General features: G+C 43.1%; 1 protein-coding gene and 1 non-coding gene across 15 annotated transcripts in view; both read right to left on the minus strand.

Annotated features, from left to right (window-relative positions):
• Positions 1 to 15,345, minus strand: part of ANKS1B (ankyrin repeat and sterile alpha motif domain containing 1B) — a 1,057,476-nt gene extending 1,042,131 nt beyond the window's left edge. For 8 of the 14 annotated variants that reach the window (XM_038558748.1, XM_038558747.1, XM_038558746.1 and 5 more), the window contains exon 1: positions 15,148 to 15,343. In XM_038558748.1, coding sequence (XP_038414676.1) covers positions 15,148 to 15,281 — 134 coding nt within the window. In that variant the 5' untranslated portion in view covers positions 15,282 to 15,343. Of the gene's footprint in view, positions 1 to 15,147 lie in introns of all 14 variants that reach the window. The other 6 variants (XM_038558749.1, XM_038558744.1, XM_038558739.1 and 3 more) reach the window with 2 other exon arrangements.
• MIR8837 (microRNA mir-8837) lies at positions 7,591 to 7,701 on the minus strand. Its single transcript, NR_128783.1, is given in 1 exon segment — positions 7,591 to 7,701. It is a non-coding gene; the product is annotated as a microRNA mir-8837 (primary transcript).
• Positions 15,346 to 23,485: the final 8,140 nt, after the last annotated feature.

Here is a 23,485-nt window from a genome sequence, read left to right on the forward strand (position 1 = left end):
CCAAACACAGTGAAGAGGGAATCACATGCAAGGGTGAGCCAGTTTGCGGGATTAGATGCCAAGCAGGGTAAGAAGGGTCTCCCTCAGTAGATTTGGACTGGCATAGAGAGTCAGAGACTATAAACTGCAAGAGGGTATCAGTGGAGATCAGGCCAAGGTGGGTGTCAGAGCCTGAGCTGGGTCACAAAGACTCAGCCTCAGGGCACCGAATGGCAGCACAGGGAAGACTGGTTACGTATACTGGGGAACTTACCAAATACATCTATGTACCAAAGAGACCAGAAGCCACGTTTTTCACAACTGGAGCAAGAAGTTACCAATCTAGGAAGGAAGAAACCAAAACGAATCCTGCCTGTGGGGCTGGACTAGAGTTACATATGTCACTGGAAGCCCATAATTTTCAATAAATATAGGTACGTATAGATGTAAACGTGTGTACTTCTGTATGTGAATATTTTTTCCCCACTAATGACCATACTTAGTATCTAAATCCTAGCATCTTAACTTACTATTTTCCAATAAAAGGAACTAGGGCTTCCCAGAGAAATGGCTGATCCAGAACTGAGGCAAAGAAAGATGAGTCCTAGAACATCTTATGATGCCAAAAATCAAGGAAATACTCAAAGAATGACTCAGAAAAACCAGCCCTAAAGGATTTATACTGGCTAGGTCTGGGATGATTTAAACAATAAAAACTAATAATGACAGTAATACACTAAAACCTACCCAATAAAATAGCAAACCATGAGTCCACACTTATTTAAATAAAGTTTGATGAAGAATAGGATAGTCAGATAATTTAAATACACCTCCCAACAAAACAGCTTTTACAAAGGGTTTTCCCTTTGGAATAATGGTCTATATAGAAGCCTGACGCACACCATCAGAAACAAGTGATTAAAGTGAACATTATGAGCAAAAGAAAACAAACCAAAATCACATGCACTTGATAGGATGCAACAAAAAGAACACAGCATCCCACAGCATCCTTCTGTGATATTCCTGCCAAAGACAAGCACAATGTGAATCATAAGAAAACACTAGACAAACCCAAATTGAGGGACACTTTGCAAAATAACTAGCCTGTCGTCTTCAAAAAGTATCAAGATCCTAAAAGTCAAGGAAAGACTGAGAAACACTCCCACACGGAAGGACATTAAGGAGGTGTTGAAAATCAAGTGTGTTGATTTTCAATCAAATCAATCAAAATGTGTTGAATTTTGAACTGGATTCCAATGAACCACATTATTGGGACAATGGCCAAAACCTGAATGGGATCTAATGGTGGTAATGTAGCAAGACTAACTTCCTGATTTCAGTAGCTGTATTGTGGCTGTTTAGGGAAATATCCTTTTTTTAAGACATACAAATTAAAGTATCCTGAGGTGATAGGGCATCAGGTTGGCAGCTTACTGTCACATGGTTCAAAGAAAAAAAAATTTTATCTGAACTAAACTTCTGGTTTTTCCACAAGTATGTGATTATTTCAAAATCAAAATTATTTAAAAAAAAAAAAGTTCTAGCTCCCACCATTAAAGAATTACTTACACCTGACCCATGGTCAGATTCAGGTCATATATTGATATATAAAAGGAAAATGGGAGTCAAACATTGATCCCGGACTGACCAAAAGAAAAAGCTGAATTTGTGAGCTTTTATACCCCATGAAATTAGCAACTAGACTCTATGAAATTAGTTAGCTATCATCTCACATGTGTAACTTCTGTAAATTGCCTAAAGGGGAGAATCTATTTTCTACACTCCAAAGCACCATCACCATGCTGAATATATAATATATATCCTCAAAATATTTGTTAGGTAATAATGTTTTTAAAAGCAGGATAAAGAAAATATCAATGATTAGCGTATTAGGAAACCATTAACCTGGATTACAGCACAGCATGCAAAACTGCAGCAGAACACAATCTCTTTCCACTCAGACTAGCTTTGTGAGAAACGTAGAAGATAACAAACTCAATGCTAAATACCTGGTGACCAGTACTACTCCTAAAAGTAGGCAGAAAAAAGTAATCACTGTCTCTGGGATCAGGGGAAGAGTGGGCAAATACATTACCCCAGCTGCCTTTCTTGGTGCCTACACGACTAAAGATTTAACTTAAAGACAATGTACCTAAAGAAGTTACCTATTAAAATGCAAATATCCCATAGTTCACACTAAATAAGGATACTCGTGAGATTCCTACAATTATTCCTTGCACAGCCATAATGTCTCAGTATTAACAACAGAAACAAAAACACACATTTTGAGTCCCTCCTATGGGACAGGCCCTGTGCTAGTATTTTATACAAATTCCCTTTAATCCTTACAACTCCACAACATAGAGCATATCATCCATTTTCACTTCTAAATCAGGGGACTGAAGTCCAGAGAAATTAAATAACTTGCCATGGGCCAAAGATCTGTTCAATGGCCAAGTTTTCGTTCAAACTCAAGACTCTATTTCCATTACACTGTGTGGCTTCCTCCTGCCGCGCTAGTTACTGTTCCTGAAAATAGAGAGCTATGGCACGAGGAAGTAAGACGCAATTTAGGAAACTTTACAGGATAAAACTGAATGAGAATTCTGAGTTTCAGGTTAAAAAAAGAGAGAGAGAGACAAAAAAAATGTCTCAGAACAAGAAAGGAACAAAGGCTTTTAGCAAAGGGACAGAGGAGAACAAAAACGGAATGAGGAGGTCCTAAGGACAAACTGCCTGGTTGCCTGGCTCTTCTGTGAAGCCTAACACTAGATCTGATGAGATCCTCAAGTTAATAATGAACTCAGTTAAAACTAAGAGCTCAGATTTATTGGCTTGAACAGATGAATCAAAAGTTGAACGAAATTAAATGAAAACTATAGTAAATATTGTATTTTCCTCCTTTGCAGAAGAGGGAAGAAATGAAGACCTGGCATGTATGGCGAAGTTACTAAACTATCTTTGAAGACAACAGGAGTTAAATACCATTAAGCACCCAAGAAATTCTGGATAAACCAGTTCCACCCTACCAGTTCCACCCTGTCTTGATGTAAAAATGATGACTGACAAGAAATACTCTAAAACATCCTAAGCTATTTTAACATCCTAAGCTATTTTATCCAGGGATGCCCAGGTGGCTCAGTGGTTGAGCATCTGCCTTCAGCTCAGGGTGTGACCCCAGGGTCCCAGGACCAAGTCCCACATCGGGCTCCCTGCATGGAGCCTGCTTCTCCCTCTGCCCATGTCTCTGCCTCTCTCTCTTGGTGTCTCATGAATAAATAAATAAAATCTTAAAAAAAAAAAAGTCCAGTTTATCACTCATGTGCTAGCAAGAAACAAATGTAAACAAAATGCTGCCTATAATGTGAGACTATATGATGAGCACAAACAGAAATAACTGAAAATTATGTAGGAACTGAAATATACATTACTATGTGATTTTGTAGAAAATGTAACTTCTATTTACATACTGGAAACACATTGGTATTCTTATTATTTTAACCCAGGATAAACACTGATCTCCATGGAACAAGAAGCAATATGGCACAATAACAAGATATTTGGGGATCCGAAAGGCCTGAATTTTAATCTTGATTCTGTCCCTTACTAGCTTTGTAACTTTGGGCAAGGTAGTCAATTCTTCTACTCTTTTACCCCACGTGTAAATAAGGGGCTAATAATAAATACCTTTCAGGATTGTTATGAAGACTGGATATAAAGCACATAAAGTGAGGAGTATAATGTTTGGGACACTAATAACACTAGCAATTCCACTTCCAGAAATATATCCTAGGAATGTAATTTATGAAAAAGTGGTTTGTATGATAATGTTCATCCTAACACTACTTTACTACTTATAATAATAAATTATTAATAATTTTAATAAATAAACATCCAAGTATCTAGATTAAAAGAATATTTAAGTGAAGGTATGTACACCAGATCAGTGGTTCTCACACTTTAGCATACATAACAATTACCTAGGGAAGCTTATGAAATGCAGATTCCCAAAATTTTTACTCAGAAATTCTAACCCAATAGGTCCAAGGGGAGACCAGGGAATTTCCATGTTTAACAAACAACCATAGGGTTGGTTCTGAAATAGGAGGTCTATGAAAATTCTGCATTAAATGGGATTTTTTTTAAGATTTTATTATTTGAGAGAGAGGGAGAGAGAGCAGAGTGAGAAAGTGAGAGAGCACAGGGGTGGGGGCAGAGGGAGAGGGACAAACAGACTTCCTGCTGAGCAGGGAGCCCAAGGTGGGGCTTCCATCCCAGGACCCTGAGATCATAACCTGAGCCGAAGGCAGATGCTTTAACCAACTGAGCCACTTAGGCTCCTCTAAATGGGATATTTTAATGATGCCATTAAAAATATGATTATGAAGACTCTGTAATAAAACATAACTCTGTTTATGATATACTATTAAGTGGAAAATTCAGGATTCAAAATGTATGCTTTATCTAGTAACAACTATTACCAAACATAGGAACAAATGGGTCTTAGCAATAGCATTAGGGGTGATTTTTTTTTCATCTTTTACCTAATTATTTGAAACAGAGTCATGTTATCATCACAAATAAATAAGTCACTTACCAAAGGGGAAAAAAAAGTCAATGGATCACCATGCCCTTCAGGATTAAGTTAAAACTCCTTAGGGCAGCACACAAATCCTTCAATCTCCAGACTTAGCTTCTTACCCACACTCTATACCAAACTACTTACAATACTCCAAATTATATCCTATATTTTCACATACTATTATTGAATACATTATTCCGTCTCCAGAAAAGCCCTCCCCTCTGAAACTCAGCCTGGCAGGTGGCTCCAATGGTTAAGCGTCTGCCTTCAATTCAGGTCATCATCTCCAAGTCCTGGGACTGAGCCCACCTTGGGTTCTCAGCTCAGTGAGGTGGTCTGCTTGTCCCGCTCCCCCTATTTGCGCTCTCTCCACCCCCCCACCAAATGAATAGATAAAATATTTTTTAAAAAGACTCAGTCTGGCAAACTCCCATTCATTCAACAAGATTCATGAATCACCTCTTCTCTCAAGTGTCCCTTGATGACTCCTCCCAGAGAGAATTAAGTGAGCCTCCTTCTTGCTCTTTGCATTCTTGACGCATTGCTTGGTGCTTCCATTACAGCAAACACCACCCTATACTTTAACTCTGTGTAGACATAACTGTTCCATTATTCTACAGATACTTGGGGTCAGGCAGAGATGATCTCGCTCAATTCTGGAATCCACGAGGCACTTGATAAATATTTGTGAAAATAATGAGAGATCACTCTTTTGTTATCAGCTCCCTCTGAAATCCTGACTGACTTGCTGGTTAGTTGGAAAGGACTTGGTTTATTGATTAATAAGACTTGCTCTAAATATACCCTAATAGATAGCGTAAAACATACTACTGAAAAAAAATTGTACGAATACTTTAACCATTACTCATAATTCTTCACCTTCTCTGACTATGTCTTCAAAGCTTCTATCAGACTTCAGAATGACAGATCACTCTGGAGAGCAAATAAATAAACAGAGCAAATAAACAGGAAGCAACTCTGTCCCAAGATACCTGCTGCTGGCATTCACCATGCCAAGGAATGTCTCTGCATAATTCCTACTGCTTCTCCCAAACACTCCCACTCACTCTCATGTCCCACACTAACAGTAAAATAGCTATACAAAACAGGGATAATTCCATAAGTAAATATAGCAGTTTTTTATAGAACAGCCAAAAATTAAGATGCTATATTTACTATATTTTTAGGATACATAAAACATGCAAAATACAGATTAGTAATGAGAGGTACCCACTAAGGACTCAAAGTGGCTAAACAGTAATTTGGGCAAAAAGAAAAAAGAAAACTTTAATGTGGAAGAATGAAATTGAGATCCAGGGGTCACAACTTCAAACACCTTCCCTGTACAGTGCAACATACAGTTGTGGAATAACCTAGATACTGAAGTCTTAAATAACAGGAAAATGTGTTTAAAAGAATTTGATTCTCAAACCACATTAGTTGTCAAACCTCTTATATAATTCTATTCCATAGCCTTGTCACCTGTGATTATATAATAAATACGTACATCTAAAGAATACCTTCTGGAAATAGGCAAACAACATACACCACAAGCTGATATGTAAGATGTGTGTTAATATAATAGATATCAATAAAAAGTTGTAGAGACTAAATAAATAGCAAAAAGAAAACGCGGGAAGCCCTGGTGGCTCAGCAGTTTAGCGCTGTCTTCAGCCCAGGGTGTGATCCCGGAGACCCAGGATTGAGTCCAACGTCAGGCTCCCTGCATGGAGCCTGCTTCCCTCTGCCTATGTCTCTGCCTCTGTGTGTGTGTGTGTGTGTGTGTGTGTGTGTCATGAATAAATAAATAAAATCTTTAAAAAAGAAAGAAAGAAAGAAAACGCTTTCCCAGTACCAGCCCTATGCTATCCCATTTCTCATGTCTTCAGTCAAGTGCCTTTCTCTTTCTACAGCATCAACCTTATAATAAGGAAGAATAAATGACCACCTTTAACCAACCTCTCTTGGAAATCTGGCAAAATTCATTCCATCAGCTCTGCTAACAAGAGCTCCAAAGTGTTACTATTTGTGCCTAAAGTTTTGTTTCCTCTTTAAATGAAAATATTACAATAGTTTTCCTTGCTAAAAGCCTCTCCCAATCAATCATACTTCAACTCCCACAAATAGTGTTTGGAGGGGCCTCTAGGTGGATCAGTGGTCAAGCATCTGCCTTTGGCTCAGGTCATGATCCCAGATTCTGGGGATGGATCCCACATCGGGCTCCCCTCAGGGAGCCTGCTTCTCCCTCCGCCTGTGTCTCTGCCTCTGTCTCTGTGTGTCTTTCATGAGTACACAAATAAAATCTTTAAAAATATATATATAGTGTTTGGAGACAGGATAAAGTCAGGTGAGATACAAGCGCCCCAAGTCCATGATGATAGAGGAGAAATTAACACGGGGGTGGGCAGGTAACGAGACACAAGGAGGGCAAACTCCGTAACTCCTTCATTTTAAAGACCCAGTACATGTTCTTAACCTGTGTCTCACTACACAGTCCATCCCGATACTACTCCTCACACAAAATCAGTTTCCCCCTAGGAGGGGGGCAATGGGCACAAACACTAGAGCCACAGTGAACTTGTAGTAACAAAAATGGAGAAAAGGCTTTCTTTGGAGAAGAGATTTGGGCAGGAAGGGTAAAAGGAAATGTGGTGTGGGGAACAGAAGTATGAAGCAGGCTGCAAGTCGCACGGGTGGCTGCTGATGCCCACCTCTAGTAGTCAAGCTTTGATTCATTCTGATCAAAGAATGGTGACGCATCTACGCCAACTGTCTCAGGTCAGTTAACTAGAAGTAATTAACCACTTTAAGGAAAGCTGCTCTCACAACTGCACCCCAGCCCCAAGGAACTGGACAGCACAACCAGGGCGGAGCTCCATTTCCCCGCAGTTCCGTGAGGGCGCGCTGGTAAACACGGGAGCCCCGACTCTAAGACGTGCATTCGGAGACGAGCCCTCTCCGGAGCCTGGAGAAGAACCTCATTCACCCTGCGACCACGTACTGCGGTCGGCCCCACACGTCACACACACTTCACGCGGTACCCAGGTGTGGTCCACACGCAGAACCCACTTCTGTCCCACCAATGCAAAGGAAGACAACCGGACTCCAGCAAGAACTCCTAGATGTGTGTCACGCGGGCAAGGGCACCAAGCCCTCGGCTGGCACACGGCGCACCTGATCGTGTCACCACACACGTGAGAAGGAAGCGGAACTCACATGAGTCTTTGGTGTGAACTCCTGCTTTCTTTTTATAAATTACTCTATGATGAAAAATCAAAACTCATGCTATTTTAATTAACAAAAGCTATGCGGCAATATGTTCACACTAAGCCCGGGCACACTCAGATGCCTGCAATGCCAAATGCCTTCAGGCCCCGCGACTGAAAGTGGTCTCCTAACCCTTGACTCGAGGGACAGCTTCCATTTCTAGTCAAACACTCAGGATGAATGTTCTCCAACAGGCGCCTCGGAAGAACTTCCCAAAATTAACATCAAACCCATAAGTAGGGGATCCCTGGGTGGCGCAGCGGTTTAGCGCCTGCCTTTGGCCCAGGGCGCGATCCTGGAGACCCGGGATCGAATCCCACGTCAGGCTCCCGGTGCATGGAGCCTGCTTCTCCCTCTGCCTGTGTCTCTGCCTCTCTCTCTCTCTCTCTCTCTCTCTCATGAATAAATAAATTAAAAAAAAAAAAAAAAAAATCTTTAAAAAAAAAAAAAAAAAAAAAAAAACCCATAAGTAGTCATTCTGGTATATGACTGAGGAAACCAAACTGCCCCCCAAACCTCCAGGTGAGCCAGCTGCAGGGGACAGGGGCACCCCCCCAGGTGAGCAGGCTGCAGGGGACAGGGGCACCCCCCCCCAGGTGAGCAGGCTGCTGGGGGCATTGGAGGAAACCCCTGAGAAGCGCGAGGCACCAGGCAAAGTAAGGACTGGCAGGGTGACGGGGTGAGCAGCAGTCGCGGGCCAGCTGTCCTACCTCCCTGCCTCACGTCAGGCTTACTGCTCTGAAGATGAAGCCAGAACACCCAGCTTAGTGGGGAAGGAGGCCAGAAGCAAAATCCCGTTGTCCCCCCACCAAGTCCCGCAGCTGGCACGGCTCACCCCACCCCCGCAGGCACCGCTCCCCCACACACACAGGCACAGCTCCCTGAACACAATGCTGCAATCACCGCTTCCAACATCATCTCTATCTAAAATAGATAACCCACTTGCAACTTGACTATTTTTATAGATACGTTTTTCATTCGATTTGACAGCTCTGTTTGTGATTTATTCCATTTAACCGGTTTCCCTGAAAGTGAGCACCTTACCAGAGTCCCAGTGACCACAATTGCCCAAATTGTGAGAATGACAACTCTTACCTCCCTGTACCCAAAACCTGATGAACTGAATCTTGAATCTGAAAAATTTGTGAACTCTCTGGTTCATATGTCTTTGGTGACCAGACACGATTTTCCTCTACTTTTTACCAATTTACTTTTTCACATGGGGGGGGGGGGGGGCGGTGAGAAACCAGATTCTTCATATTCAACAAGAGTTTACTAAATGTACTTTACATAGTAAGTAATCCTTTGAGTCATTAAGAAAAATCAAGTAAATTTGAGACATTGAACTTTTTGTTGCTTTGTTAAAATATAAATAGTTCTTAACCTAGACTCTCTAGGAAAGAAATAATTTAATATACATTCAAATAGCAATTTTTCTTTGTTTAGATTAAAAGGTGGTTGTATCAAAGGAAGAGGCCTTAAAAGGTTTTGCAGCTGCCTCATGAAAGATGTTAAATAAAATGAGACTTCACCTATAATATGCAGGGAGGAAAGGAGGGAGGTAATTCCATTTGGGTACTCTGAGGAGCTCAGATTTCTTTAAAGACCAAAGGGTTGGATGAGAAAGAGGAATAACTAAAAACAGGAAGGTATTTACCTGGGAAAATATTAATGTCCCTTTCAACTAAGCTGGGGAAAAAAAAAAAAAACAAAAGAAGAAGAGAGGTATAAAAAGTTCGCTTCTATAACAGATAATGTAACCTTAAACTTTGAGGCCACAAGAGAATTTCCCATGACATCTAACAATGCCAAGAATCTGATTCTTCCCAACTTGTATTTTGCTTCTGTCATCCCTAGTGAGAATTATCTTCAAACCAGAAAGTACAAACAAATGATGCTGGGAGATTACTGAAATTTCACACAGACAGAAGTCACAACAGACACTTCAGATGAGTTTGGGTATTCAGACCCAGAAGAACTGGGTACAAGCGGGAAAAAGGGATTTGCATTGGTACTAGGGTATCATCAGTGCTTCACTACTGCAAACAAGCTGTAAGAAAGTAGCCTGATTTGGGTGGAATTTATAGACTCAATGCCAGAAATAGATCAAAGGAATGCCATAAACAGGACACAGCATGCATTCAGAAGGGCAACAGATAAAGTACCTCATAATATTCTCACAGGTGTATCAGATGTGGCTGGATGAGACTTCTAAGCAACTCCAATGCCATGTATAAAGTTTGCTCCTTTTAAATTTATAGGAAGCTAAAGAAGGGTTCTTTAGGGATGTATCACCATGTCTCAAATTCAAATTATAGAAAATATGCTTATTAAATCTACAGATGATGCAGAAAAGAAAAGTTAATACTCTGGAAGATAGACCCAAGAGTCAAAAATATCTAGACAGATTATAAATATAGGCTAAAACAAGGAAGGTTAAATGTAATAGTAATAATTTAAGTTCAATCAACACTTTTACAAGTATGAGGTGGGGGCAGCCTGGGTGGCTCAACAGTCTAGCGCCACCTTCAGCCCCAAGCCTGATCCTGGAGTCCCAGAATCCAGTCCCACGTCGGGCTCCCTGCATGGAGCCTGCTTCTTCCTCTGCCTGTGTCTCTGCCTCTCTCTCTCTCTCTCTCTGTGTCTCTCATGAATAAATAAATAACATCTTAAAAAAAAAAAAAGTATGATAGCGGAACGACTGCATCACAGGTCTTTGAAAAAAATACTTGGAAACTTTGAGTGTCTGCTCAATGTGAGCCAATGTCATTCTCCACCTCAGTAAAACTGACCTGTATTAAGGTAGGTCTTAGATCAATAATAAAGAGGTAATAATTTCATTGTGTCATGTTTTAAGTAGCTGCTATTTTGATTACAAAATACATGTTCATTTTAGAATACTGAAAAATGTAGGTAAACAAAAAAAATAGTAATAATAATAATAAAGATCACCCACAATTCTACCAAAGATGAATACTACTTTTAACATGTTGATGTTATCTTTTTTATTTTAAGATTTTATTTATTTATTCATGAGAGAGAGAGAGAGAGAGAGGCAGAGACACAGGCAGAGGGAGGAGCAGGCTCCATGCAGGAAGCCTGATGTGGGACTAGATCCCGGCTTTCCGGGATCCCGCCCTGGGCTGAAGGCAGCGCTAAACTGCTGAGCCACCGGGGCTGACCAACATGTTGATGTTATCATTCCAGACTTCATCACTTTTTCTTAAAAACAACCAACCAAACCCAGGATCATAGTACAAATGCTATTTTGTAACCTTTTTTTTTTTTTTTTAATTCAACGGTGTATCAAGTCCCAGTATATTTACACTGGTCAACTGATATTTAGTGCATTTTGTTCATTTCTGCTCACCACCTTTAAGAGAGTCATTGCAAAATTTGAGAATATGCAAAGAAGGAAAAAAGAGAATAGTGAAAAGTATGAAAACATAACTTCACCTACACTCCATTGCCAACTAGTACCAAGTGCTGGAAATTACAGGGAGGGGGATTTCAACTCAATAAAAGGATAATTTTTTTTTAATAATTAGAGCTGTCAAAAAGAAACAGAATGGACCTATTTATTTAAGGGTTTTACAGGGCTAAGACAACTAACTGGTAAGGAACGCTACAAGTAATTCCTCTAGGTCAGAAGTTGAATAAAAGGTCCCATTTTATTTAAACATTCTATATTTTTTTTAAAGATTTATTTGTTTATTCATGGGAGACACACCGAAAGAGGCAGAGACACAGACAGAGAGAGAGAAGTAGGCTTCAAGCAGGGAGCCCGATGTGGGACTCAATCCCAGAACCCCGGGATCACACCCTGAGCCAAAGGCTGGCGCTCAACCTCTGAGCCACCCAGGCTCAGAATTACCCAATCATTCTGTAATTCTAATGGAAATTTTACTAAATAAATTTATTCCATGTCCAATATGGAACAAATCTTTAGTAAACAAGATCTTAGAAAATAGAGTCAAGTACTCTACATGAGAAATAATAACACTAATGAAACACCGATATCCTAAATGCTTTGCATTCATTTCTTTCTATTTCACTTAATTCTTACAACTCTCTATGATACGTGCTATTACTATTCCCATTTTATAGAAGTGGACAGTGAGGCTTAGAGATTTTTATATTTATTCAAGGTCTTTCTTACCTATGCAGTGTCACCCAAGCATACCTGATTCCCCATCATATAGCTACTGCTCACTTAGTAGGTCATCAAAAGCACCTTCAGAAAAGTTCTTATCTAGTGATCCCTCAAAGGGCAGTCATAAGATTTATTTTGTAATTAGGAAAAAAATAAGTTTTTTAAAAAGATTTTATTTATTTATTCATGAGAGACACACAGAGAGAGAGAGAGAGAGAGAGAGAAGCAGAGACACAGGCAGAGGGAGAAGCAGGCTCCATGCAGGGAGCCCAATGTGGGACTCTATCCTGGGACTCCAGGATCACACCCTGAGCTGAAGGCAGCCACTCAACCACTGAGCCACCCAGGCATCCCAAAATTAAGCTTTTTTAAAAACAAATTATTCATAGCAAAAAAAAGTTCAGATTAGACTCAGCCATCTAAAACTTTCGTGAATCAGATTTGATGAATAAGACTTAGGATGTGGGAAAGCAAATTTAAATTACAGAACTTCACATCTTTACCATTACTAATTTTTCTTTTTTTTACCATTACTAATTAAGTGACCTTGGGCAAGTCCTTAATCTCTCTGACTCTTCAGTCCTTCAGCTGTGAACTGAGGCTCAGCTACTTAATGGCTGATATAAGAATTAAATGAGATGGTATACATAAGCATTTAGCACAGATCTGCCCCTAGTATAATTACACAAGTAATAAAGGCAGGGGGTAGGTAGTGCCAAACCCATTCTGCAATTAATTCCAAAATATTTAAGAATGTCTTCATGTCATTATGTTTAAAGTGGAAGGGGCCACATTTTCCATCATCCTGTAAATAAATTTCTGAGGACAATCATTTGTGAAATAAAGTAACAACTAAATTAACATGCCTTCTTAGAAATTTCATTTTATGCAAAGGATCACCGAAGGAATACAATTTTAACCCTCACTGTCTTCAAAGACATTGTTTATTCAGTATGAGACAGATTCAAGTTTAAGGTTTTGATTTTTATTTTTACAACTTGGTTCAAACTACTCTAATGAACACATGTTTTTTTTAGCTTTGTTTTCTAGGCACATCCCTGTTACAGAGCTACCACTCTTACCTCTGACAAAAACCAGCAAAAGGGAAAACCTCCTATTCAAGAAATACATTGTGGGTCACAATCTTGAAATTTTATCTTAATTTTATTCCTAAAATTTGCCATCTATTCTTTTTTTAAATGGCACAACTGAGGAAGTTTTAAAAAGATGTTTACCAGGGATGCCTGGGCGGCTCAGCGGTTGAGTGCCTGCCTTTGGCCCAGGGTGTGATCCTGGAGACTCGGGATGGAGTCCCACATCAGGCTCCCTGTATAAGGCCTCCTTCTCCCTCTGCCTGTGTCTCTGCCTCTCTCCCTCTCTGTCTCTCTCTCTCTCTTTCTCTGTGTTACTCATGAATAAATAAATAAAACCTTTTTAAAAAATAAAAAATATTTACCTTTAAGTTCTATCATAAAGGTAGGATTTTTAAAGTACCCTTTATCTCAATAAAATTAACTGAAGTTCTCATTGTTCTCAAAGAATTCCTTAGTGTTTTTCCAAAGGAACTGATTATTTAGAAACCTCTTTCAGAATATAGGTTTCCAGCCATAACCATTCTTACAACTTGAATTAGTAAACACATTTATTTTACCTGCAACTTTAAACCATAACCAGATAAACTGTTTTTATACATATATATTACCTGTGACTAAGGGCATTTATTAGCGCTATCACCTGAAATATGTCCACACTGCCAACTTGCATTTCAGAGTGAAAATCACTTAACAAGAGAGCACGCACAAGAGTCATCACCTCTAAGATCAACTAAAAAAAAGGTCCCATGTTCTGATCTGAAGTGAATTGTCATTCCAATAAAATGTCCCTATTAACAAGGATAGACGATCACATATGAAATTTTTTTAAATTCCATCAACTATTTGCCAACTAAATTCATTTCACTGTAATACAGATGTTTTCATTTTCCCTATTAGCCAGTATGGTAATTAGCTGCATTGCCTGGCCACTACCACATATAAGAACTTGAGTAAAGAACACAATGTTATCATCCAGAAGTCTGTATTAAACACTTGTCAAGAGTAGCACAAAAAGAGTTTTTTAAAACCCAAGAAAATCACCTGGATTTTTTTTTTTAATTTTTCCAAGTACAGTTGGGTTGCTTTAGAGATGTTTCAGGGTGAAGATATGAATGATGACTGACGCTTCCCAAAATATCCAGGTCAACGTGAATAACCATAATTTCATAAACTAAAAAGCCTTCCTTGCATCTAACGGATATTCTTCAGCCTTCTTCCCTCTCATTTAATTTGTCCATCAATTCAACTTTTAAGTTCACAGTTTTTCAAATATGCAAATCAACCCAGCTATTTCCCAGGTACTGCCTGCTGAATAAAGACCTTGACATTTTTTAAATGTCATCTTAGAAAGAGTATCCAAGCAATATTAGTCTCGCCCGCAACATCTTCACATGAAAAGGCCTCTACTACATTCCATATACACTCTCCCAATCCCGACCTGCCATCCTTCATCCTCCTAACCAAGTTTCACGCTGCTATGTCCAGGTAACTGGAAGTACGGCCAGGGCTGCCCAAGCTGCCTCATCAAGTTTTCACACACACCCTGTACTGGTGACATCTCATCAGAAGGTTCGCTCGCTTCATTTCGTGGGATCGTAACCCACAGCACGGCAAATGCCTTCTGCGAGGAGGTAGCAGCAACCAAAGGCTGTGGCTTTTTGCAGGGTAACTGCATGCACGCAACAGCTTCTCCACCAATTTCATTCAGATAAACAAAAAAAAGGGGGGGGCGGGCTTGGCACGGCAAATACATAATAAATATTGATGAAAAGCGAGTGGAACACTGATTTCCCTCCCGTAACACTTGTGCATGTACAAGTTCTGCACCAGAGCTCAGAGAAAAGTAGCTACTGACGCATTGATGGAAGGCTATTTTCAAATTACTCAGAGAATCCAAGGCATCAATCCGACCGGGAGCCTCATGCCTCCTCTCCACACACACAGTCTGTTTTCCTGCCTAATTTAAGAATGAATCGCTGGCAGCCAGCAGGTGCAGTCACCGTGAGGAGGAGGACGGATGTGTCACAATGCAGAACGCGGCGTGCGATCCCGGGGCGGGTTGCCGTCCTTACCTTAGCAGATTAGACAGGGGCAAGGGTCCGGATCCGCCGCCCAGGATCCCTCCTTTCCTGCCAGACAGGAGTTTCTCCACCAGAGCCACATTTCCAGTGCGGGCGGCCTCCAGCAGCTCCTGGTCCTTCCCCATAGTGTCTCCCCGGCTCCCTGGCGGAGTCCGGCTCCCCCCGGGCCCTCCTCCCCGCCCACCCCCACTCCCCGGAACCCAGGGCCCTCCCCGCCCCACCCTAAAATACTGCGAGAGCGTCGGCACCAGGAGGTCCCCGCGGCCCCGGGCCGGGAACGCCGCGGTCCCTCGCGTCAGGGCGCAGCTCTGGCCGCGGGGCTCAGACCATGTGCGGGCCGGGGGGCTGGCCGGGCGGGGCGCCGCGGAGCCCCGGGTCCCCCAGGCCTGGTCGCCGCGGGCGGGGCGTAGGGGCGCTCCCGGGGAGCGCGCGGAGGCTGCCGCGGACGGAGGAGGTCGCAGGAAGAGGAGGCGGAGACAGCGCTCGCCGGAGCCTGAGCGCAGCCAACGAGCGCGGCGGCGGCGGCCCGCGCACCCTGGCGCCGCGGTGCGGGCTCTGCTCGGCTCCCGCGCCCGGCGGGCCCGGCGGCTGGGCGGCGGCGGAGGCGGCCCGCGGCGAGGAGGGCGGTGCGGGGGAGCGGCGGCGGGCGCGTGCCGGGGTGGGGGGTGGGGGGTGGGGCGGCGGCGGCGGCGGCGGCGCAGGGGCAGGGCGGGCGGGGCGGCCCGAGGCCCGGCGCGCGTGGCGGCCGGCGTGCGGGGGGCGTGTGCGCGCGGGCAGGTGCGGCCGGCGGGGCGGGCCGGGGGCGGGGCGCCGGCGCGACGGGGTCTCGGGGTTCGGGGGCGGGGACCTCCTGCTCGGGAGAGCTCCGGAAGCTCGGGGAGGAGCCTCGGGGCCGGCGAGGCTGCGAGGGGCGCGTGCGGCCGGCCTTGCCTCGGGGCCGCTGCCCGCCTTGGGGCCGCTCCAGCGTCCCTCCACCGGCGCCCGTGCCAGCTGGGCCCCGGGGAGCTCCTGAGGTCTAAGGTCACCGGGCAAGACGAGGCTCTAACCGAAAATTCCTCCGCGCTCACCCTGGGAAGAATATAGATGGACAGGGAGGGACTCGAGACCCACTCTTCCTTTGCAACCGCACGGTCGGCGCATCACTGTGCGCGCGTGCCTTGGTTTGGGTCCATTCTCTCTCCTCTTGGCCGTGGTGGGGAACACGACTTTCTTTTCTTTTGAAACTTACCGTGACCCCTTCTGCTCTGCGTCGCGCTCGCCCTCGCCCTCGCCCTCGCCCTCGGAATGCACCGGAACCGTTAGCCTGTTCACAATGGATTGCCAGGAAAGAGGCACAACAGGCACTTTCCTCAGCCAGCCCGGGCACCTGCATGTTGCTGGAGTATATTCATTTTGGAAATGAAACAGTGGCTCCCAGGGTTGGTTAGATCACTCAGGACGCCGCACAGCAGGTGGCAGGACAGACCTGGGCCCCAGAACTGCCCCCCTGCAGAGCCCATGCTCTCCGCAGTCCCCTTACTGCCCCCCCACGAAAAAGTCACCTAGGCCGGCAGGAATGATCACCGACATGGCATGGCCGAGTGGTCGCCCTGTGCCAGGCACGATGCCACACGCCCTCCGCATGTTCCATCGACCTTCCTAACAGTTCCCTGAGGCAGGTACGCATTTTATCCATATAGGTGAGCAAGCAGTGTTAGCCCAATATGCAGCTAGGAAGCAACCCAGCCAACACTCAAATCCAGAGCTGCCTGCTAGAGGCAGAGATTTTAAATAAATAATTGGGGAAAACTTCTGACACATTCGGAGGTAAAGAACTTATGTATTTTCTAATTTTTTATGGAATTCAATGTTCTGAGATTTCATTCGAATGGTTCAAAGTAGTGGGTCAGTTATGGTTGTTTACAGAAGGTTTACTGAAGGAAATGGATTTTGGGCTAGTGTGGCCTTTTGGTTTTGCTTTAGCATCTATTCCAGTAAGATATTTTATGTGCTAATATTATGATCCTTCACACAATGAGACTGGCAGACCAGTTAAAGAAACAAAGTAAGGAGCTATTGAATTCATTTTGAAAATGGTATACAGAACTCCTTTTCTTCCACTTTCCTGTTACCAGCCAAGCAAAACACATCTTGCTCAGAATAGACCATAAGCAGTCCATTAGAGCTGAAAAATCACTCTCAAATTTTAACAAGCAACATTTCATTGTGGGGATGGGAAGGCTAGTGAGTTAGTATCAAGAATCAACCCCCATTGGGAAAACCCTTAGTAATGAATGATTAACTCTAAGTAACTTAAGTAATGATTAACTTTTTTTTTTTTTACTTTTAAACTTCAGGGTTGATTTTAATGTATTATTTATGTGGCATCATGTATTTTAATTTTTAAATAATACTGGACTGGGACAGTTTTTTTTATTGCTTCTGCTTCCTCACAGAACCAGACTTACACTAATGTGTCCCAACTACCATCTACTGCTATACCATTACCATTTGTCCATTTCTCTAAACATGGTGCTAAGCTTCATTTGTGCTTCATCCCTAGAGAGAGGAAGAGGGTACTTCCAATTTCCCCATCTGCAGTATAACCTGAGTTGGGAAATACCGTTTTACAATCATTCTATTTTTTTTTTTAATATTACTTTCAAAGGCCTGTAGTAGGAGATTCCATGACCTACTATAGATTCCCATTGCAATGTTTAATGGCTGTACCCGTCAGGAAATTGCCCTTCACATCAGTATCACACAACGCTTCTCAACTTTCATTCTTAAAACTTTTTTTTAGAAGTCTTGTGTCAGTTCCACAGTTCCAGGCACTCTAGTGGTTTATTATATATTCAAAGTCAGTTTTTTTCAACTCTGAATGCCTTGTTTTTACTTACATCGTAGCTTCTTGTCAAAGAGGACAGAGGCTTGAATGCATGGAAACTAACATGCAAATTAAAAATGAAAACATTCTTCCAAAAATCTGAAGAGGCAAAAAAGAAATCCATATTTTTTAAACATCCAGGTTTCATCAAAATATTTTGCATCTGTGTCTAAGTGGAAAAAGCCAGAAAATCTTGGGAACCAATTAAACAGGCTACATCTCAGTTTGCACATATGTAAAATTAAAAAGTTGTATCTCATGGTCTCTAATGTCCTTTATCGTCCTAACATTCAATGCATATGATGAGACATGGACTAGTCCATTAAATTATATGCATAATTGAAGCTAGAAATCAATAAGGTGATAGATTTGAGGTCAATTTCTATTCTGTTTGTAATCACAAAAATAAAAATATACTATCCTCAAATTTTTTTATTGAAAATTTTCCCTTAAAAAAATCTTTCTTTACTGGAGCACCTGGGTGGCTCAGTCAGTTAAGAGTCTGCCTGCAGCTCAGGTCCTGATCCTGGGATCCTGGGATCGAGCCCCACATCGGGCTCCCTTCTCCCCATGCTGTTCCCCCTCACTTGTGCTTTCTGGCTCTCTCTCTCTCTGTCAATTAACTAAAATCTTTAAAAATAAAAAATATATATCTCTTTACTATTCTCAATGAACAGTATTGACAGTAGTAGTAAATGCATATTATGATCCAGGAATGATACTAGAGTCTTTTTCTCATTTTATATGTATATCTTAGTGTGTGTGTCTATACATATATACATGCTTATTATATATATATATAGTCTGTGTGTCATTGTATACATATATCATTGTATATGTGTTTGATACATGTCCACATATACACACACATACCAGTCAGGATTAAAAAAGACAAAGAATCTACTATCTCTCATATATGATAAGATAATATACATATATTTCCTATAGGTACATGGTATATACCCATGAGGTCAATAATCAAATTCCTGTAGAGCTTCTGAATCCTATCCCAAATTTTAATATACACAGATCTAATTCTAGATCTTTTGGGCAGGCTGGGAATTACTGCTCCAGTATACATAGTGCAAGTCACTGCTCTTGAGATTGATCAATAAAAGGAAGGACTAGGAGTTAAAACGAGAGGAGAGGCAAAGCCAGGGTAGTGTATGCAAACACACACACACACACACACACACTCACGTACACACACAAAGACTTTGGAAGTACAAGATAAATGAAGGCATGTGAATCCGCATCAACCTTAGAACTATGCACGAAGGTCTGTCTACGGTGAGGAGGATAGCGTCCTTATGACGTAAGGCAAACTGGGCTCAGATAGGGTAACCCTGCAATTTAAGGAAGTGAGTTAGGAAAATACCTACTTCCTCCATTCTGCACTCTGCATATCTGGGGCTCTTCTGATGGGCTGTGGGACAGAAGTGGGCAGTTCTGGGTCACACAATACGAAGATACCAGACATCTAAACAAAAGCCAAGTCCCTGCTCTGTCTTCATCTTCCTGAAGAAATCCGAACACAGAACATACCATGATGCTCTCAGTCATTCTGAATTCATGGTGACGAGTGGTGAAGGCCACCGAATGTGAACCCCCCATCTTCTCCCGGATCTGTTCAGATCTAATATCCCACAAAGCACAGGGGTTAAAAGTAAAACTAGACTGAAAATGAAACGAGGAATTAGCTCTCTACGGAGGCACGCCCTGAGACTTGTCTGTGGAGGGACTTAGATCACAAATGGGACATCCATACCAGCCACACACGGCCTGTCTCACACTGGGGGCAGAGGATGGGACAGAAAGATAGGTTTCCGGACTGCCTTTGGAGGGTGTGCTTACCATCTTGGGGTAGGAAACAGAGGGAAGCCCACTGGCTTTGAGCGAGTCATGAGGCAGGCATGGAGAGAGAGAGGGAGAGAGAGAGAGAGAGAGAGCACAGTGATGGAACGGGTACCTCCTCTTGAAAGCTCGGTAACCGCACCCTGTGGTCAAGGGCTTCCAACGGATACAAGTAGGGCGAGAAACCAAGCGTGTTCAGTATGATACAACTCCTTGGAAAGCTAAGCAGAAATTTCTTCCCCCTTTAAGGAAATGTGATGAAGAAGATTAAGGGTTCCCCCACGATCACCACCCCCTGGGACATTCCGTTGCCATCCTGTTAATTCCATCACCAACTCCCTCCCCCAGCCACCAGGCCTCTGTGCGCCCCAAGGGTGAGCCGGCACACCGCCCACGAACAGTGCAGTCTTGTGTCTGCTTCAAACCAGTTACCTCACAGAGAGGGGCCCCCTGAGACGCCCATAAATCCCCACCATCTCTTTTTATTTCCTTTTGAGGAAAATAGCGTTCTGACAAACCTATTACCAGACACAAAAACACAGAACCCACGTTTGCCCTTTTAACTCATCTTCCCCAAGGGCGAATCCCAATCTCGCCCCTTCTTACACACCGGTCTTCTACTTCAGTCTTGCTCCTACAGCAGCGCCTGCCAACTTCTTCTGTAAAGGGCCACGTGGCATTTTCAGCTCTGTGGGCCACACGGTCTCTGTCACACCACCCAGCTCTGCTCTGGGACCATGAAAGTCACCGTAGGTCGCACCGAAATCAATGAGCGTGGCTGGGCTCCGAAAGGACTTGACTGATGAATGCTGAATTTCAAATTTTTTGATTTTCATGTGTCGCAAAATACTCTTCTGATTTTTTTTCCCCAACCATTTAAAAATGTACAGACTATTCTTAGTTAACTGGCCTTACAGGCTGCAAGCAGGGTTTGGCCCATAGATGTGGGAGTGACTTACTAGCCCTTTTGAGGGACACTGCTGCTTGTCCCGGCCTGTTTAGGTGGGGGAGGGGAGACAGGAGGCCAGAATCGCAGTGTCCCCCTGAGGAGCCAGACAGCCCCTCCTGGGTCCACAGGGATCCGCCCCGGGTGCAAGGCCCCTCAGACCCGTCCTCGGAATGTCTATCATGCTGATTTTATTAAGCTTTTTTTGTTGTTTTTTGTTTTGGGTATCCCATGGACGTGTCCTCACGTCCCATGATCAGCCAGTAGCTTTGACAGGAGGGCGGCTGCCCTGAGCTGGAGCACAGCCCGTGAGCCGAGCTGCTGCTGTCCCCTGGCCGCAGACCAGGCCCAGACCTCCTCCTCCTCAGCCCGGCGGTGCTGACGTCGAAGGAAAACAGTAAGTCCTGCACGTCAGAGAAACTGCTGCTCCTGCAACAAGCCGCCAGAGCAGGTGGCGCGGGCCTGGTGGGAAGGAGGGGGCTCTGGCTCTGGTGACCTCTGAGGGGACACCCCGCCGGAGCCCCGGGCGCAGGCAGTAATGCGGTCTGTGAAACAGCACAAGGGTACATGAGAGGGGTCTAAAGCCAAAGGGCTGTCGTAGAACAACTGCTTACCCGCCCCTTGAAAATTAGGTCGCACTGGTTCCACCTCTTCCTCCGTCGCCACTACTTTCACATGCAGCGTCTTGGCCGCAAGGTCACAGAAGCCCGGATTGCCCGCCTCATTCCCTGGCCTCCTGGTCGTCCGTCTACCCCTACAGCTTACGGGCCCTTTAGATTCGACTTCAGGCTCCCCTCTGGTGGAGAACTTACCCATTACTAGGTTCCGTGGAACTCCCAATTATTTTCTTTGGAAATTTTGAAGAATGACACGTTGTTGCCCACAGGGTGTAACCGGCCACCTGCTACATCTTTCATTGGTCTAGTGGCTCCGAGTGGTCTTGGTTTCCCTCTGCTACTGCTCACAGCTTCGCAGCTCCCAGACCCAGATGGTGACTCCCCCCCAGCGCAGCACCCCAATAATTACAGTCCAGCCAGAGCCCAATACATTCCAGCTCTTCGCCAAGGGGAAACATCCCCTCTTAATTTTGGTGAATAATATTTCCATTATTTCATGGAATTTACAGGCACTTCGTTGAAACTTTAGAGGATTTATTGAAATGTGAATATGGAATGGACAGTCCATGGAAATTACTACAGTCTCTATATAAGCATTCTGTTAGGAAATTAGCTCGTCAGGGATTGCCAACCATTACACTAGATACGCATCAATTATGTGTAATCAGTGATGCGTTTATTAAAAAAAAATCAGCCCTTATAGACATTTTTTTTTCTCCAATTGATGCAAGTGAAAAACTATTTCAGAATCTCATTTCTATTAGTCATCAGCTGCGGGGAGAGTGAAACACATGGAGGTTATATGGTTAGGATGGAGTGTTCACATTCAATAACATGTTACTTGTATGCATTTTACATTCCTCTGCATAATAAAATGAGTCCTGATTTCATCTGATTTTTTTTTAAGTCAAAGTACAATGTTTTTCCTCCTCCTCCAAAGTTTGCTTCTTAAGGACAGTCTACCTTATAATTAAAACCAGAAGAAAAATGGCAAAAGGGCAGGATCGACGCAGTAGACTTAATATTCACTGGTTGCTAATAGTTTGTAACTAAATGTTTACCACCCTGTGCTACTCATCACTTACACAGCTGCGTGGGAGGTGTTGGGGGGTAGGGGGGAAGAAAACCCGCAGTGGTTGGGAGACGTATGATCTGGTTTTACCAAGGGACATCTTGTTGAAAACATCAGATCATGGGCACTGGAGTTGTCTCTGCTGCTTACGCTAAAGAGAATCAGAGGCATAGAAAATGATGGAAATACAGTCAGTCAGGGAATTAAGAAATCAAATAATGTCATGGAATTGTGTTAAGAAAATAATATATTGATTCTCATTGAGAAATAGTATTGATAATTGATTGGATTCAAAAATCAAACATGAGGGCAGCCTGGGTGGCTCAGCGGTTTAGCGCCGCCTTCAGCCCAGGGGGTGATTCATGCCTGCACGGAGCCTGCTTCTCCCTCTGCATGTGTCTCTGCCCCTCTCTGTGTCTTTCATGAATAAATAAATAAAATCTTTAAATAAATAAAAATCAAACATGAAATTTTTTGCCAGTTAATTCTGAATAAGTTATTCCAACAGCAAGGGAGGAAACTTTGTTCTGGGATTATTTTAAATAAAAAGAACACTGTGTGTAACACAGTTGAGTTGATATTTCTATCATCACCTCAGATCTTTCCATTCCTTTATAAACCTTATACAGAAAATAATGCCTTCCATTTAGTCAGGAGTGAAGTTGGTTGTGGAACAAATAACTGAGAAACACTGCAAAAATATTCAAAGGAATTGGCTCATTTGGGTGAATGGGCCAGTATATGGCAAGTGTGTTTCAACGCAGACAAGTCTCATATTACTTTTTGTAGGAGAAAACCCCAATTCATTCTGAAACCAAGAGCTTCATAAAATCATCTTAAACTGTCTAGGACACAATATTCATGGAAATAATTCCAAAAAAGTTGATCACAGGGATCTAAGTATTAGAAAATGAATTCTTATATCCGGAGTATTCTTTTTCTTCAGCTAAGACGGGAGAAGAGGTGATGTATGA

Source organism: Canis lupus, chromosome 15 (assembly GCF_011100685.1).
Source record: "Canis lupus familiaris isolate Mischka breed German Shepherd chromosome 15, alternate assembly UU_Cfam_GSD_1.0, whole genome shotgun sequence".
In the NCBI taxonomy this organism is placed as follows: domain Eukaryota; kingdom Metazoa; phylum Chordata; class Mammalia; order Carnivora; family Canidae; genus Canis; species Canis lupus.